The sequence below is a fragment of the Cyclopterus lumpus genome, chromosome 5, assembly GCF_009769545.1.
Source record: "Cyclopterus lumpus isolate fCycLum1 chromosome 5, fCycLum1.pri, whole genome shotgun sequence".
Lineage (NCBI taxonomy): Eukaryota > Metazoa > Chordata > Actinopteri > Perciformes > Cyclopteridae > Cyclopterus > Cyclopterus lumpus.
Genome location: NC_046970.1, coordinates 9657413 through 9673870, shown reverse-complemented (window position 1 = coordinate 9673870; position 16458 = coordinate 9657413). Strand labels below are relative to the sequence as shown.

Genomic DNA, 16458 nt, shown 5'->3' with positions numbered 1-16458 from the left:
CCTGTACCAAAAGCTAGCAGGGATTCACACATTAATAAAAGGCCTCAACCCTGGTTAAGGCTTTGGCCTGCCAGTGCTTCCTGTGTTGGTAACAGTAAGTGTAACGACTGTTGTGTAGCTGGAGTGCTGCTACTGTAGCTGCCAGTCATACCGGCCTGTCGTCACAAATCACCAGGCCTGGCCAATCTGCCGCTGTCGCCACCTCTGCCGCTGCAAGTGGCAGCTCTCACTCTAGCTGCAGCTGTATTTTCTCTGTGTGTGTGTGTGTGTGTGTGTGTGTGTGTGTGTGTGTGTGTGTGTGTGTGTGTGTGATAGTGTATCTGTGTATGTGTGTGTGTGTGTGACAAATGAGATTCCCCGCAACGGCGCTGATGAGACCTGAGGCTAAGTAAAGGATGGAGGGAACCGGACCCACTCTCCAGCAGCTCCCTGGCCTCCAGGACACAGCAAAGGCAAATCAGAGTCTAAACTACCGACTCCCCCCCCCCACCACAAAACACTATCTCTCTGCCTCTCCCTCAGCTGTCAGTCATCAGAGAAAAGAGGGACAGGGAGAGACGGTGATGAAGAACGAGAAATGAAGAGTGAGGAGAGTGAAGGGGATGGCTGCAGTCGTTTAGCTTCACATCATTACAGGAAACACATGGACATGAATACTAGAGATGATTTGTTGGATATGGCATGTGTGTTCACTAAACAAACTTCAGACCAAAAGCAAAAGTGTTCTATCAATATATATATATATATATATATATATATATATATATATATATATATATATATATATATATATACATCCATCCATATACACATAAATATATATATATATATACAATACATACATATATATATATTATAATATATATATATATATACACACATACACACACACACACATATCGGATTGGGTATCATTGACAGTATTAAAGTGATTAAACTGAAATTAAAAAACTAGTTTCATTTGATTGAAACTTTCAAAAAATGTATTGAAGTTAGACTGAACTTGAAGTGAACTGAAGCTAAATGAAGTGACCTGAACTCAAAATCAATTAAGGTGAATTTATTTAAAATGAAGGGAATTGAACAGCTTTAAATCAAAGTGAGGTGACATAATTGAACTGAGCTGAATTGGAGTGAGTTAAAATTGAGTGAATTTAACCAAACAGACATCCAGTGTTCTCGAATAAAGTGAAGTAAATTCAGGTTTACTGAAATTAATCAAACTGAAATAGAGTGAAGGGAATTTAGCTGAATTGCATTGAGTGCACTGAGCTGAATTGAGCTAAACTGAAGTGACTAGAAAGACAGATGTGGATATATGTGCAATTAAACTCAGTCCACCATGAACATGCAAGGTTTAGCCGATCTGTAATCTGCCTGGAGGCTTTGAGGAGGGTGGAGGGGACTCAGGCCACAACCACTGTACTGATTATGAACTCGAGGAGGAGGAGGAGGAGGTGATTTAAAGACATAGAGGAAGAGATGACAGGCAAGTGTTAAACACCAGGGAAGGATGGAAAAATGTGGGGAAACAGAAGATGTGGGAGGAGGTAAAGTAAGATAAATGAAAGAAGAGAGGGAGGAGTGAGGTGAGACAGAGGGAGTATGTGAACAGTGAGGAAAAAGAAGTGTAGTGAGAGTCATATATTCCTATTTTAACCCCAATTCAGTCCAAACTCTGGTGGTTAACTTCTAACACCATGTGTAGTTCATTATATTATTTAGTCAATATTCCTAAATTACTTTAAATATTTTTTCATCAAGTATACCCTTTAATATAGCATATTAAAAGTGATCAAGAACAAATGAGATGACTAAATATTGAAATAAAATATGTACAAATATATGTGTACATTTTATTAGCATGAAACTTGAAAATGAAAACCAGTACCTCTCAAAGGACAAGGAAATAGACAAATGGGCCTAAAAGCATTTGTATGGTAGATTCGGAAAGATTACGAAATCTAAAAAGTCAATTAATTTGTATTCTTTTATTGGCTCCCTTCAACAAAAAATGCATTTAAAAATTCAAGAACTTATGTTTTCTTGAAAATTGCGCAGTCTATTGACCAGACGAGTCAGCTGTCAAAGATGAATGTAGAAGACTTTATGAAGTGACAGCTCTCAGTCTCATAATCCTATTTGTGCTGCTGACTGTGGTGACAACGTACACTTTGCAGCAGTGATGTTATATGTGTTGCAAAGCATGACTTTTGTATTAAACCTAACCAAGTAGTTGTGTTGCTTAAACATAACCAAGTGTTGTTGCATTGTTTTTGTGTCGTTTTTTATCACAACGTTGAGCAAGTGTTTAAAACGTTCAGCAGACACCATGATGATGCCTTGCATGAATTAAGGTTGGGCATGTTTGATTTAAGGAGGTGGAATGGAGCCTCGTCTATCTCATAGCACAGACATGAGGTCACAAGCCAGGGGTCACGTTATCCTGTTTAAATGAAGTTTGAAGTTTTGGGAAATACATTTATTTGATTTCTTACAGTAAATTAGATGTTTTTTTCTATCCATACTTTTAGTAGTAAAATAAAGATTAAAACTAATTGTAACACCTTTTTAATCTTTGTAATAAAAGGACAGACATCTAACTCTGGGAAAGATTGTAAATGTCAAATCAACCTGAAATTTGCCAAAATATCAAACTCTTCAGACTGTATTCCCACATAATTTATATTCCAGAAATCCCAAAAGACATTCACAAGAGAAGGGAATACAGTACATTTAACATCAGATTGATTGCTTTTAAGATTGATAAATTCAATTCAAAGTCTTTAGATTACTCTACACTGTAATACTTTGTAGACATAGTGGAACGATAACTATTCCTTACTTCCTAGAAATACAAAAACAGTTATCCAGATATCTCCTCCATATATGGAGCAGATATCTGGATAACTGTTTTTGTAACTATAGTTACAGATTTAACAAACCCATCTCTAACATGCAAGACACGGTGCGCAACAATAATTTATAATTGTTGAAAAAAATATATCTTTAAAAGTATAATAATTATGGGAGAGTATGATCTAAACAAAAGATGTGACACATGACTTTAGAATCTGTTTAATTTTCACATTTAAACAGGAAATACCTAAATGGCCTCCTCTTGTACAATAAGGATCACTAAAAACTTCAAGTGAAAAATATCTTTCCCATTCATTGGCATAATCCAATAATAGTTTTGCATTTTTGGCTGCTTTAATTGTTTTCTGTTTTTAATAAAGTTACCAGAATCTAAATCAGAAATACTTTATTGATCCTCAGGGGAGAAAAACGCTATGTTGCAGTTGCTCCTTCAGATAAGCACAAAGAAATATTAGAAACAAAAGTACCATGTAAAATGCAAACAAAAGACTATTTAATATGTAAACTATATGCATAATGCATAATGCTACAATATATGTAGATAATATAAGTAAATAAGAAATTATAAATATAAGAAAAATGGGTAAATGTGCATCAAACACATGCATCTACGATGCAAAATAAGGAACAAGAATGCCGAGTCTTTTTCTCTTGAGTAGTACTGCAGTACTGTGTATGTGCTTGTAGTTTGAAAGAGGGTCTGTGTACTCCCTTCATTATTTGCAATAAAATAAACAGTGTTTATAATAACTTTAGGTCATTATTATTTTTATTTTTTTAATCTTTAAGTTTACTGATTTCAACAAATCAACTCCTATCAAATTCTTAAGTCTGAAAGGACGACACAAATGAAAACCAAATTGAAGTGTGTCGGGGTAAAGTCTTGTCAGGAGTTACTGACAAGACTTTGCATTAACAAAAATAGCCAGCAAAGAAAAAAGAAATACACTGCACAGTAATCTGTATGATGCTATGGGTCAAAAACAGCAACAGAAATGTGCACTGAGACACACACAGAGTGTCTCTGCTCCTCAAGACAAACAGCCATGCACATACACAGACAGACATAAATACAAACACACACGAGTGCGCAGTCTATTGACCAGTATTTGTCACTTGCTATATATTTAGCTGGGAGCAAGTGGGAGGCTTCAAGTGGGAGGCTTCAAGTTGGCGGCGCTCAGGCTTTTCTAGCTGCGAGTGTTAGGCCAGCTAGTGTTCACTCGACTTTGTCAATCCCCTGTCAACTTGTAGCTTTGAGACATATCCTCTGCAACGCACAAGAGACAGGCCGCCCCTACCCCACCGGCCCACCGCCCCTCCACCCCGCCTGCTGCCTACCTCCCAATACAGAGCCACCAGGAAATGGCCGCTACCGGCCCCCACGCCCCCGCCACCCTGTCTCCTGACAAAAGCCTGCTTGGCCTCTCCATCACTCCTCTGACAGCCGAGGGAAGACAGCTTGGCTGCATCTCTCTTTCCCGCTGCACACACACAACATGTGGCCAGTGGAAATATTAGAGCCACTAAGGGTTCTTCTCCTGGGTATGATCCAACTCTGTAGCTCACTGTGCATTCACCTCTGTCCATATTTCATCTTGTGGTTTTCAAAGTATGATGGAAACATGTCTTTGTTCTGAAAATTAATCCTAAAATTTTTATTATTGGTGCTCCGAATATGAATTTATCACATTCATCAGACAGTATTTACTTGCTGGTTAAGCTGCTAAACCACATAATAGCACATAACAAAATAGGTCAGTCTTGTTAGACATCCCAATTCCTTAACAGGAATATGATCCTTAGAACAATTAATTCCCACTCTTTAATAACCAAGCATTTAGCCTTTATCGGGCTGCAACTATAGGAATTTTTTTTAGTAGTGATTAATCTGCCGATCATGCGCTTGTGTTAAATATACATGAATACTACAACTACAAAGTGTAAAGTGATGTGTCAAAATCTTGTTATGTCAAACCAGCAGTCCATAATCCAAACATATTCCATTACATATCCCAGACAACATTTGAAAAATGCTTTGTTTCATTTCAAAATAGCTGCATATGACTTTGCTGCTTGACTAATTGATTCAGTGAATGATACATATCTGTGTATCTGAGCTGACAAAGGCAGAGGATGTGAGTTATGGCAGCTTGGATTTGGAACTGGAGCATGATATCGTACGCTCCAAATGGAAGGTATAGACACTATACCATATTTCAAACTATTAAAAATTTTTATATTCAATTTTTCTTTTTTTAAATGGCATCAAACAAATGTCAAAAATATAAATCTTATAAATCTGAAGCCCTCGGGTTGAGAGCACTGAAGTGTGCTGCTAACATGATCATACAAATACATGACTGAGTGGGAACCTAAAGACTTTAGAGATGTTGCTGCCATAATACACTGAGCCCACTGTGTGTAGTGTACCATTCCATGGTTGTGTTTTACACGCGAAAAAAGAAATTCCTGTGAGATCTGGACTTTACTATCTGTGCTTACCTGAACCAGCACAAAGAACCTTTTCTTCCATCTTTTCCACACGTTTTTGCCGATGGCCCAAAGGTACCTGTGGGTTTTAAAAAAAAGAAAAAGAAACACTGATTTAGAAAACTATAACTTTTACAGAGATTTCTCAGTGTGCCCTTTATGCATCTGTTTTAAAAGAAGTGGAACTGTTGGCTTCTGTCTGTACTGCCAGGTCATACTGACAGAGAGGACACACAGAGTGATAATGTGGAGCATCACTGACCTCTCCTGGTTAAATGTCATTACTGCAACCAGACACATCACAGTGATAAGTCTCATTGTTCGTGTCCTTCTCCATTGTTTTATGTCTTAGCTGACAGACCTGTCTTCAGACAGATAGTGTTTTGTTTCAAATTACAATCTTAACCATTTGTTTCAAACTGTGACCGTGAACTGAATGAAAAAAGGTTTCCCTTGCGACATAACTGGTAGTGCAGTTTAGTTGTAAGGAGCTTCCTTTTGTAGGAGACAGGGTTACAAACCGAAGTGTGACGGCATAGAAACACAACTGCATTGCATCACAATAAATAGTTAAAGAGCTTTGATTTAACCAATGATTTAGCATCGATAGCAATAAGTTTGACTATATTTTGAGAGAGTAATTTACAATGGTTTTGAACAAATACTTTGATAATAATATTACATTTCATTTAGCTGATGCTTTTATCCAACACGACTTACAATCATACACCGTAGTCACAGCTACCAGCATAGTTACTTTAAGGATAAGCGTAAAGACTTTCAGAGACTGTTTGCGATATTGTTGAGAAGTTTTGAAGATGACTGATGTGGACATAAGGACTAAACAGGTAGAGTAAATGGTAAATAGGCTTTTACTTGTATAGTCTTCCAACTGCTCAAAGCACTTTACCACTAAATTCATTAACAACAACAACCTGGGGGCGACTGTGGCTCAGTGGTTGAGCAATCAGAGCTAGTCCACATCGATGTGTCCTTGGGCAAGACACTTAACCCCAAGTTGCTCGCGCAGGCTCTTCCTGCAGTGTGTGTGAATGATTAGTTAGAGTCCTGATGGGCAGGTGGCACCTTGCATGGTAGCCGCTCCCATCAGTGTATGAATGGGTGTGAATGGATGAAGGTCCGAAGACTAGAAAAGCGCGGATGTAAAGCTATTATTTTATATCCATTTTTCAATTTACATAAAATCTGTGTTTTTGGTATCTCTAGAAACCTTGAGATCTACACGCATTAACAAAAGTAATAAAGTAAAATACTAATATTTGAAACAGTAGAATATCCAGTGATATCAGTAGTTTTGCCAACTACAGATATCTACATCAGTGATCTGCTTATGATATTTTTTCATTCACAAATACAGAACAATGTGGCAGTCAGCATGCTCTATCTATTCTTTCCCTTCTCTAAATGTAAGTGTGTATTCTGTATGAAAGAGATCTGACATGACAACGTGATGCAGACGTGGAAGGACGGAGAGAGGGCTTTTGTTGTAAAAGAACATCTGAGGGTGAGGACCCCAGTTTGATCTGCCTCTGCTGCTCCCGGTCCAGCTGTGGGTCTCCCTGGTGAGCCCGCCTCAGTGTGTCTCAGTGTGCCTTTCCCCTTGGTCCACCCCAGAGCTGCCTCTGCCTGTCGTCCTAAATAAACCAGCATCCAGGAGGTGACAGATGAGGCCCTGTCTGCTGGCTGTGCAGAGTGAGGCCTATAACACTTTACAGAGAGGCAGTGTGGGCATCTTACAGGGCAGCCCAGTAGCCTCCTCCAAGGCTCCCAAAAGAAAGCATATGGAGGGAAGGCGGACAAGCAGCTTTCAGCAACAGACAGAGGAGCAATGCTTTAAAGCAGGAAGTAAGTGTGTGCGTGTGTGTGTGGTGTGGTGTGTGGTGTGTGTGTGTGTGTGTGTGTGTGTGTGTGTGTGCGTGCGCCAGTGTGTAAAACACTGCCTTGTGACTCGGGTTGGCACTTCTCTTTAACTGCAGGCTTACAGTTACTCTACTCACTCATCGGATTAAGGTTTCTGGTGTGCACAACAAATACTGTATTTAGTTTTCAGTACAATACAGTAATATGTTCATGGAATATTTAATTAAAGTAGTTATGTCTGATACTGTTATGACGGTAGTGCGTGTGTGTTGATAGCCTAAATTTACAGCATGCTGCAAATGAAAAAAGCCAAAGACTCACGGTAATAGTGTTCTATACTCAGCACATCAGTTTGCAGTTGGCATAAGGAACATGCTATTTATGTGGGTAATGTTGTGATGCAAAAATAATATTTTGTATAGTTTTGTGTGTAGAGTTTCAACAAAGAGCATCCTAGTTTCAGAACGTTTCCAGCTCAATGTGAGTGTGCCAGTTAGCTAATAAGCTAATGTTCATTTATAGGGTCTGGGCATTTCTCAGTCAGATAGAAGTCATCAAGGAATGAATATAGATGCCCAGTAGTGTAGTATTCTTATTTCTTTTTTGATGTTGACGTAGAATGTAACAACTGCAGAATTAGTCTAATATACAGGAGTAATTTGTTTTTTTCAACATGTAAATGGGATGTAAATACACAGAGTTTTGATGTGGTCATAAATGTATTTTGTGTCAAATCAAATAAAGAGTAATGCTGTGTAATGCAAAAACTGTCAGCAACCCCAGAAGGCGCATGAATGAGTGGTAAGCCCACTATCACTCAGCACATCTTATGTATTATCAGCTGAAAAAATGTATGTGAGAGTGGAGTCTTAACAGGTGTAAAACATAATTTCATAATACTGCATATCATAAGTCTTCTGATGCGCTCACTGTGTAAGTTGTTTTATTGAATCCATTTCATTTTAGTACACCAGCTAGATATTCCATCACAGTGAACATCCAGTCTTGTTTCCTCATTGTGGAGTGAGACAGCTGCAAAGTGCAGATTCTTTTGTCGCGGCCATGCGTGACAAGGCAGTTAATGAAATCTAAGAGAAATAAAATGTAATTTTGAATGTAATGTAAAATGTAAATGTATTTCTTGATGTTATCAAATGCACCTGTGTCTGCCATGAAAAAGGTATATTGCCTTTAAAATCTCAGAATTTGAGCATGTATGGGAATGAGTATTATCAGGATTATATGTCACTGTCAACACTATTTTCTTACAACGTTAACTGTTGTCAGTTAACTGACAATCTGATCACATGGTGTCCATGTCCTAGTACTGGTATGCTGTTGATCAACCACTCTAACATGTTGCAGAAGCCTTTTCTTCAACAAAGTTGGGGCATCCGCTTCAAAACATTGGTACTTGCGTACCGTGCTGCGAACAGATCGGGTCCGGTCTACATCCAGGACATGGTCAAACCGTACACCCCAGCCCGTTCACTTCGCTCGGCTTCTGCCAATCGGCTTGTAGCTCCTTCACTTAGAGCTAAACACTCAACAAAATCACGACTGTTTGCTGTCCTGGCTCCTCATTGGTGGAACGAGCTCCCCATTGACATCAGGACAGCAGAAAGTCTCTACATCTTCCGTCGCAAACTAAAAACACATCTTTTTCGACTATACCTTGAATAGGGAAGGTAGAGCCGTAGTAGCACTCTAGTAGCACTTAAATGTCCCTTACCGATAGCACTTTGTTGTTTAGCACTTTAGTAGCACTTAAATGGCACTTACGGATAGTACTTTGTAGTTTAACGTTATTGAAGAAATTGTACTTGCTTGATTCTTGTTGTTCTGAGTTTGGACTCATGGTTTAATGCACTTATTGTAAGTCGCTTTGGATAAAAGCGTCAGCTAAATGACATGTAATGTAATAATGTAATGTAATAGATAACATTTTACCGATGTGGAAAATGAAGTGTATGTAATAACAACTGCAAACCACAAGAGGGAAGCAAAACATTATCTTTTGGGAAAGCACCTCCAGTAAAACTATTGTGGTCCATGTGTGGTTGTTCAGAGGGATTGAACATCCTCTTTGCTTCATAACCAAATAATAAAAGTTGGATACGCATTGCTTTATCTCTATCTCTATCTAGTTAGTTAGGCATGTAATAACGCCACCTCTGTGAATTAAGGATTTATTTGGCCCAAACCAGAGTTGTTGAATGCTGTAACTGTGGAAAGACTAACCAAGATGAGGTAGCTTTTTATATAGTTTTATTTTGTTTCTGTCCAGTTGGAAAGGCATGTGTTTTTTCCGATGCGCTAACAAGGCAGTTAAGCCGGTTTGGTTTGAAAGAGAAACTTGAATTCAGAAGGTGTACTATCGCATTTTTTGTTTATTTGTTTGTTTGTTTAGCTGTCAGAATATCTCCTTCATTGACATTTTAACTCACAGCTGAAGCAATGCATCCTGGCACATGCAGGCACAGTCAGCATGGCTGTCTTGGTAAATGTAGCATCAATGGGGAATCAATTTCTTCAGTGGACTACATTTAACATCAGCACTGATTTGGGCATCCACATAAAAGGAGGCACATTTTCCATTTAAGGACCCTAACCTTCTAATTTGGCCCTGAAGAGATAACTTTCGATACAACACCAGGTTGTATCACCCTGATATTTTTGGCTCAGTCTTCACATTCCTCTTCTCTCTCTAGCTCTTCTGATCAACACACATTGGTTTCATCCAAACAAGAGAAGTATAATATTTTAATGCCATAATAATCTTTATCTAGTTTTAAATCCGTTAATGGTGTAGTCTTGCTACAGTAAAAGAGATTACCTTTACTGTTTGTTAAAGAGCAGCTTTACCAGTTGACCAGATGTGTCTGAGACTTTAATCGGATCAAATGGTCAAAAAACCTGCTTCAAATAGTTTATTTATCTGAGAGCTGCTACAAGCATTCAAAATCTCACCGTCACTTACCCACAATGCTTCATGTTCTGTGGTTTGTCCATGCGAATGGCCAGTTTGATCCTGAGGTCATTGTCTGGACAGCCCTTGGACACTGTCATCTTGTGGAGCTCAGACTGCTTAGGACTGTTGGGAGTCGGGTGGAGCACAATCTGGGAACAGTCACATCATAAAAATGTGTGTGCAATATTTAGAATACCAATGTAGCACGACGGTGGTCTCCTACCTTCCCCAGCTCCTTATCTTCCAAAGCCAACACTCCTGTGCTCTCAGTGAACAGCTTCACTTTCACAGCAGGTAGTGGCTGGGTGGTGGTGAAGTCACCCTGGGTACCCCAACTACACACAAACAAACGCAATAATAAATATTATTTGTATAGGGCTATAAAAAGGTACTCAAGGCACTTTACATGGTACAAGTAGAAACAATAAAACAATTACAATACAAACAAGAGCGATTACATAACAGTAATAAACGAAAACATACTTAACTAGCATCAAAGCTTAAATTTAAATAGATGAGTTTTAAGGTGGGAGCGTGTCGGTGCAGGACGTCAGAAAGGTTTATAAGGGGTTGAGGGTTGTGAAGGGCTTTGTATGTAATGAGGAGAAATCTGAACTGTATTATTTGCTGTAATTAAGTCTGGGAATTAGTTATACAGCCCTCCAACAGTCTGAGTTGACCAAAACAGATTTTAAAAATATTTTACACTTAAACAGCCATGGACTGTCCGTTTCTATCAGTGGTCCAACACCCACACCCACAACGTCTGTGTATGATTGCTCATATGTTTGCAAATGTGTTATTGTGGATGTATGACCCAATACATGTTCTGCATATCTATCACATTTAATCAAAACAATGTAATTTTGATATTTCTTCAACAGTTCTGATCCGTTTAAAGAGGAGCCTGAAATGGGGCAGTATCAACTTGACTTATGGTTGGCTACACCTATCACCACAGCGCAGCGTCAGGTCTGTCTCCACACATTATCATTCTGGTATAGAGGGAAAAAACGCTCTACAATATCTCAACATAACAAGCCTTGGTATCTCATAACTGACATAACCCAAACTGTCTAGTACTGTATATGAGATAAAGTCACTTGCCGAAGACTCTAATGTGGTAATCATTTGTAATTAGCTGAGATTATTTTTTTTCATGTTGGCACTCAGATGTGAAATGAGTAGATACTGTAGCCTCCTAAAACTGTCTTACTGTGACTGAACACAATGTCCCTGTAATGTTCCTGCAGGGACTGTTGGAAACAGATTGATATTTAAAGTAGCTACAAGTGAAGGAGACAATTCTTTGCAATATTCCTATCGGGACTTATAATGTGCCTGTATCAACAGTTAGAGACAACAGTACACAGCACTATGTCTGCTAAATATATATAGTTACCAAAAAGGACAATGTTCATGTAATAACATGAGAAGACAAATGACAAAGGACAACTAAAATATTAGTTTTGTTAAGGAAACTTTTCTGAGGTCCAACTATGAGGTTAAAAGCATTTAAATGTTGGTAATGATGTGAATATTTGTTGAGTATTCCATCACAGAACTGTTTGTTCAGGTAAATTACATTTGAATATATAATGGCAATATCAGTGTTACAGTGACAAAAACTTAAGCAGAAGTATGCTATGTTTTCATTTATTATATCAGCCAACTTATTTCCTTTAGTTTCAAAGTCTATATATCTGCGCTGACTCAAACAGCACATCATAACAATAAAGAACACAACAACCAAATTGATCCCATAGACTATGGTGATGTAGTCATCGTAACGTCACACATTGTGGACTGAGTTTGCCATTGTGGCTGTTGCAATCTATTTTTTTTTGCAACCACAAGTGACAGAGGGTTGAGCACAACCGAACGCTGAATAAAACATTTATAGACAACCAAAATGTTACAATTACCTTCCATGAACTGAAAACATGTGGAAGAGTTAAATACCAAAACATAGACACCTCCCAGACCAGGGCCCTATTTCTTGTACGTGGTTCAACTAAGTCGATCAAATGTCCTATTAGCCAGCTTAAATTAACCCGATGATTGACATCAGGCTATCCCGGTTTCTCAAAGGCTGATCCGTGCTCAAACAATCTCGTTAATTTGAACCAGACGTCAGTTCACAGAATAGTTGCGCGTGCCCGTCCGACTTCAAAAGGGGGAAGCGTCGATCACAGAAACCATGATTTTCTAACAGCACAAAGGCAAATAAACTCAAAGGAAGAGACTCCTTTTTCTCCGCTGAGGAGCAGGAGATGATCATGAACGTATTTCAGTAATTCCAGACCATAATTATGGCAAATTCTAATCGATTCATTCACTTCACTAGCGCTGGAGAGGGGCGTATCTCCATGGAAACAGTTATAACATCCGCCATCCACCAAGAAAGAAATAACCACTATTTCTGCTTTATACTTGTTGTGGAATCTCTCAAACGTCGGAACATCTAATGCCCCTGTTGGGTTCATAACATTAATATCATATATATATATATATATATATATATATATATATATATATATATATATATATATATACATACATATACATAACATCAGCCCTAGGCTCACACAGCTCGGAAAATGTATCGGCTAATTTTAAGTGCCTCATTCTTTAAATGTGCCTGCTGGCAGTCGGCTCAATGGCATGCATCATCCAATGAGATCTAAAATAACTATCAGATGTGTAAGCCTGAAATTGTATGATGTAAACTTAATTAGATTTATTAGTTATGACCACTAGTCGGCGCTGTTCGGGGGTCTGGAGGTGATAGGGTAAAAGTGAGGGGAGAAGGAGAGGGGAGGGAGAGAAGAGAAGGTGGACTTGGCGGTATGGCTGTAATGTGGAGTTGTGATGGACTGATTTATTCCTGCTCATACACCTACGTCTCATACACTAACTCAATTTCAACACATTTCAGTGTTAAAATTACTTGTTTCTGCAAATTAACGAAGCCCATACCCACAAAACCAGAATCTTGTCTAACGTGATGGTCATTTTCCTCTCCCCCTTCCTCCCCTCTTGCTACTGTACGAATAATACAGCTTTAACTATTAAACAGTAACAAACAAGACTGAATCCAGAGAAACAGGAAGTGTAAGTGATGAGACAATAAATTAATGGCTACCATGGTGACAAGACCCATGACATTACACCTGACACCAAAGCATCGTCAATTGTATTGGTGCTTAATTATGGAAATTGTAACAGTTCAGCTCCACACCTTCTTTCTGTTAATAGTTGTTTTCATTAGATCTGTTAGATCTGTTTCTTGTCTATTAACTCTCTTGTCATTTCAGACCTGGTCATTCACACCTGATCATCCTTCATTCCCTTCACCTGGTTCTCAAGACCATCTCACCTGCAACCCATTCCCCTTGTTAGTCACTCACTACTTAGGTTCCCTCCACTTGCACTTGTCGCTCTGCCAGATTGTCTTGTGTTTTTGAGACCAAGTTCTCCAGCGTGTATTGTTCATGTCTTGTCCTGAAAATATTCTGTTCAGTAAGGATTATTTCTTACTACCTCCGTTTCGTCCATTGTTGCTTGGGTCCCTGGTCTTCGATCCGTGACAGAAATAAGCATGCAAGTTAAGACGAGGCAAAACTGATTTGTCACCGCGGTTTAATCGTGACATGAAATGCTCGTCCAAACACTGTTGAGGGAACATACTTTTGACATTTTCATCCAAACATTTACCAAACATTTCCTGGCACTAAACCTAAATGCTAATGCTGCAGGATGCTGTGGAGTATGTTCATTGAGACTCAACCTGATTACATGGACTGTCAAGTTGAATTAAGTTATGGACAAATGCTGTATATGATTAGATGTTGCATGGAACACCATCAAATTCACTCCTGTCCTACATGCACAGCACACTACCGGTACATAGAGCATTCACATTCCATCATGTGAGATACTGTTATATGACCAGCAGATGGCAGTGTGTGGTGTTATAAAAGATCTAATTACTAAAGCCATTTTCCACATGGTGTGCTGACCTGTAAATATCCAGAGAAATTATGATCAGGGTGTTTGTGAGTGTGCGTGTGCGTGTGCGTGTACGTGTGCGTGTACGTGTGCACGCGTACGTGGGTTTTGAGGCCTCAGCCTGGTCCGTCTGCAGTTTGTGTCCTCCCTCCACCTCCATGGTGCAGTAAACAATCCTGTTTGGAGCCAGTGACCTCAGACCCTGGACCTCCATGATGACCACCTGCAACCAACACAAACACAAAAACAGAGTTTGAACAGAAAAAAAGGATCAAAGAACTGTCTGTATCTTTATGCTGTCAGACGACTGCGTGCTGATCACATTTGAGAGTCTGCTAGGTGTGGCAAGGATTTATGAGCCACAATCAAAACATTGTATTAGTGCAGTTGTCTACCGTAACTGTAGGAACATAATAAAGACACGTCAATTCCAACTAAATTTTTATTTTGGAATAGAGTTGTTGGAGCTTCTTCCAGCAGCATGCTGTGAATCAGGTTCCTCCCAGCTCAAAGACAGCAAACTTCCAAAGGAAATCAAATGGTAACGGGTGCACACCGATTGATGTCCAGTATTTACTTATTAGCTATAGTTATTACTGAATATATTAACATTTGTGAATCTCAACCCTATGCTCACTTTTAAATCTTTCAGATTGATTAAAGCTTTGCTCACTCAAGACCTTTGCATCAGTAAGCTTGCAATGTATTTGTCCACGGGGGTCAATGTACTGAATGAGAATATTGTACTGAACTGAAGCCTGTCTTGAGTAATATCTACTGAGCCTTGTCAGACAGAAGCATAAACAGTGGGCAGGTGGTGCCAGCCTAAAAATAACCTTAATTGAAACAAAAGATAGAATTTATACTTCCCCACCCGCATTGTATGTTTATACTCTGGAAGAGATAGCAAAGGGCTGGAAACCATCAATGACGAGGCAGTAAAATAATCATGGTGCTGCTGGACTGTTGTGCTCCCTGAATCCTTGTGACGGATGAACAGGTATTGGTGGGAAGGAGATACTGGCCCTGTCTCCTTTACGACATAGGTATGACCTGTCGATCAATTAAGGTGAGGTTCAAACAGCCTGTCAGTCAGTAGAAATCCTGAGGAACATTTCCTCATTAGCAACTCCAGACGCTAATCCTGAGAACCCATCTGGGGTTCATGGGGGAAAGAACACTGTGAGGTGTATTAATATGACGGTAAAGACAGAAAAAAGAGCTTAATTTGCAGGCTTCACTCCAGGCAGAAACATGCCTTTGTGTAAGACCTGACAGCTTCCATGGACCAACCTGACAGTCAGTGCCTTGCTTAAGGGCTTTTATGTTACTTAAGTATGTGTAGAAATGTGTAACACATAACACATTTATATACAAGGTAGAAATAGTAGAAATGTGTTGTGATTTTTTTCCTGACAAATTTGCCTCAGAGGGCTTTACATACAATCTGTACACATACGACATCCTCTGTCCAGGGACTTCACATCGGTTTATTAAATATTAAATAGGATGCAATGCGAGTCACGACTAGCTAGCGAGCCAGAAGGCTAATTAAGGAATTGATCGATGACTTTTAACATTAGCTGTTACTAGCCAACTGTCTTGCCAAGCAAACTCTGTGTATGTTTCTCAAATGCAGTTAAGGGTGTTTAAGTTATAACTGCTAGCATTTCATTTTCATGGGTGTGACTTTTTGAGATATAATAAAAAGACTACGTTTGGCTTATTATCTGGCGGGGTCATGCCCTATTGGCTTAAATGGGCAGGACGCCTCAAGATCAGCATCTTTTTGCAAGACAGCACTGCATAATGCAGATTTTAAAAAGAAACAGACAATACAAAACAACAAAAACATTAAAAAAAATGTAATTAATCCTTGTAAAATCCTTGTTTTATTCATTCCATGTATAAGGTGCAAAGTGGTGGAAGGAAGGAAGCCATACCAAGTTCAGTATTTACCTGAGTCTTAATATGAGTATTTCCCTATCTATGGGAACAGAAGACCTGCATGAAATTACTTGCATGTAACAAAAATATTGCTTTGGTTACATTATGGGAAATAAAGTATCCATCGTATTTGGAGCTTAACTCAGCCTTGGGACCATAAGTCAGGATATGTCCTGCGGTTTTGATTTCCATCATTACTTTATATATTGTGTTCTTGTGAGTCATGGAAAAAACAATCCTAAATCACTGGAGTAGCCCTTTAAAAGCAGCATTTA

General features: G+C 39.0%; 1 protein-coding gene across 1 annotated transcript in view; it reads right to left on the bottom strand.

Annotated features, from left to right (window-relative positions):
• Positions 1 to 16458, bottom strand: part of cadpsa (Ca2+-dependent activator protein for secretion a) — a 137055-nt gene that overhangs the window by 59505 nt on the left and 61092 nt on the right. Inside the window, 4 exon segments of the mRNA XM_034532568.1 lie at positions 5386 to 5452; positions 10235 to 10374; positions 10449 to 10560; positions 14338 to 14459. Of these exon segments, the coding sequence (XP_034388459.1) occupies positions 5386 to 5452; positions 10235 to 10374; positions 10449 to 10560; positions 14338 to 14459 (441 nt within the window).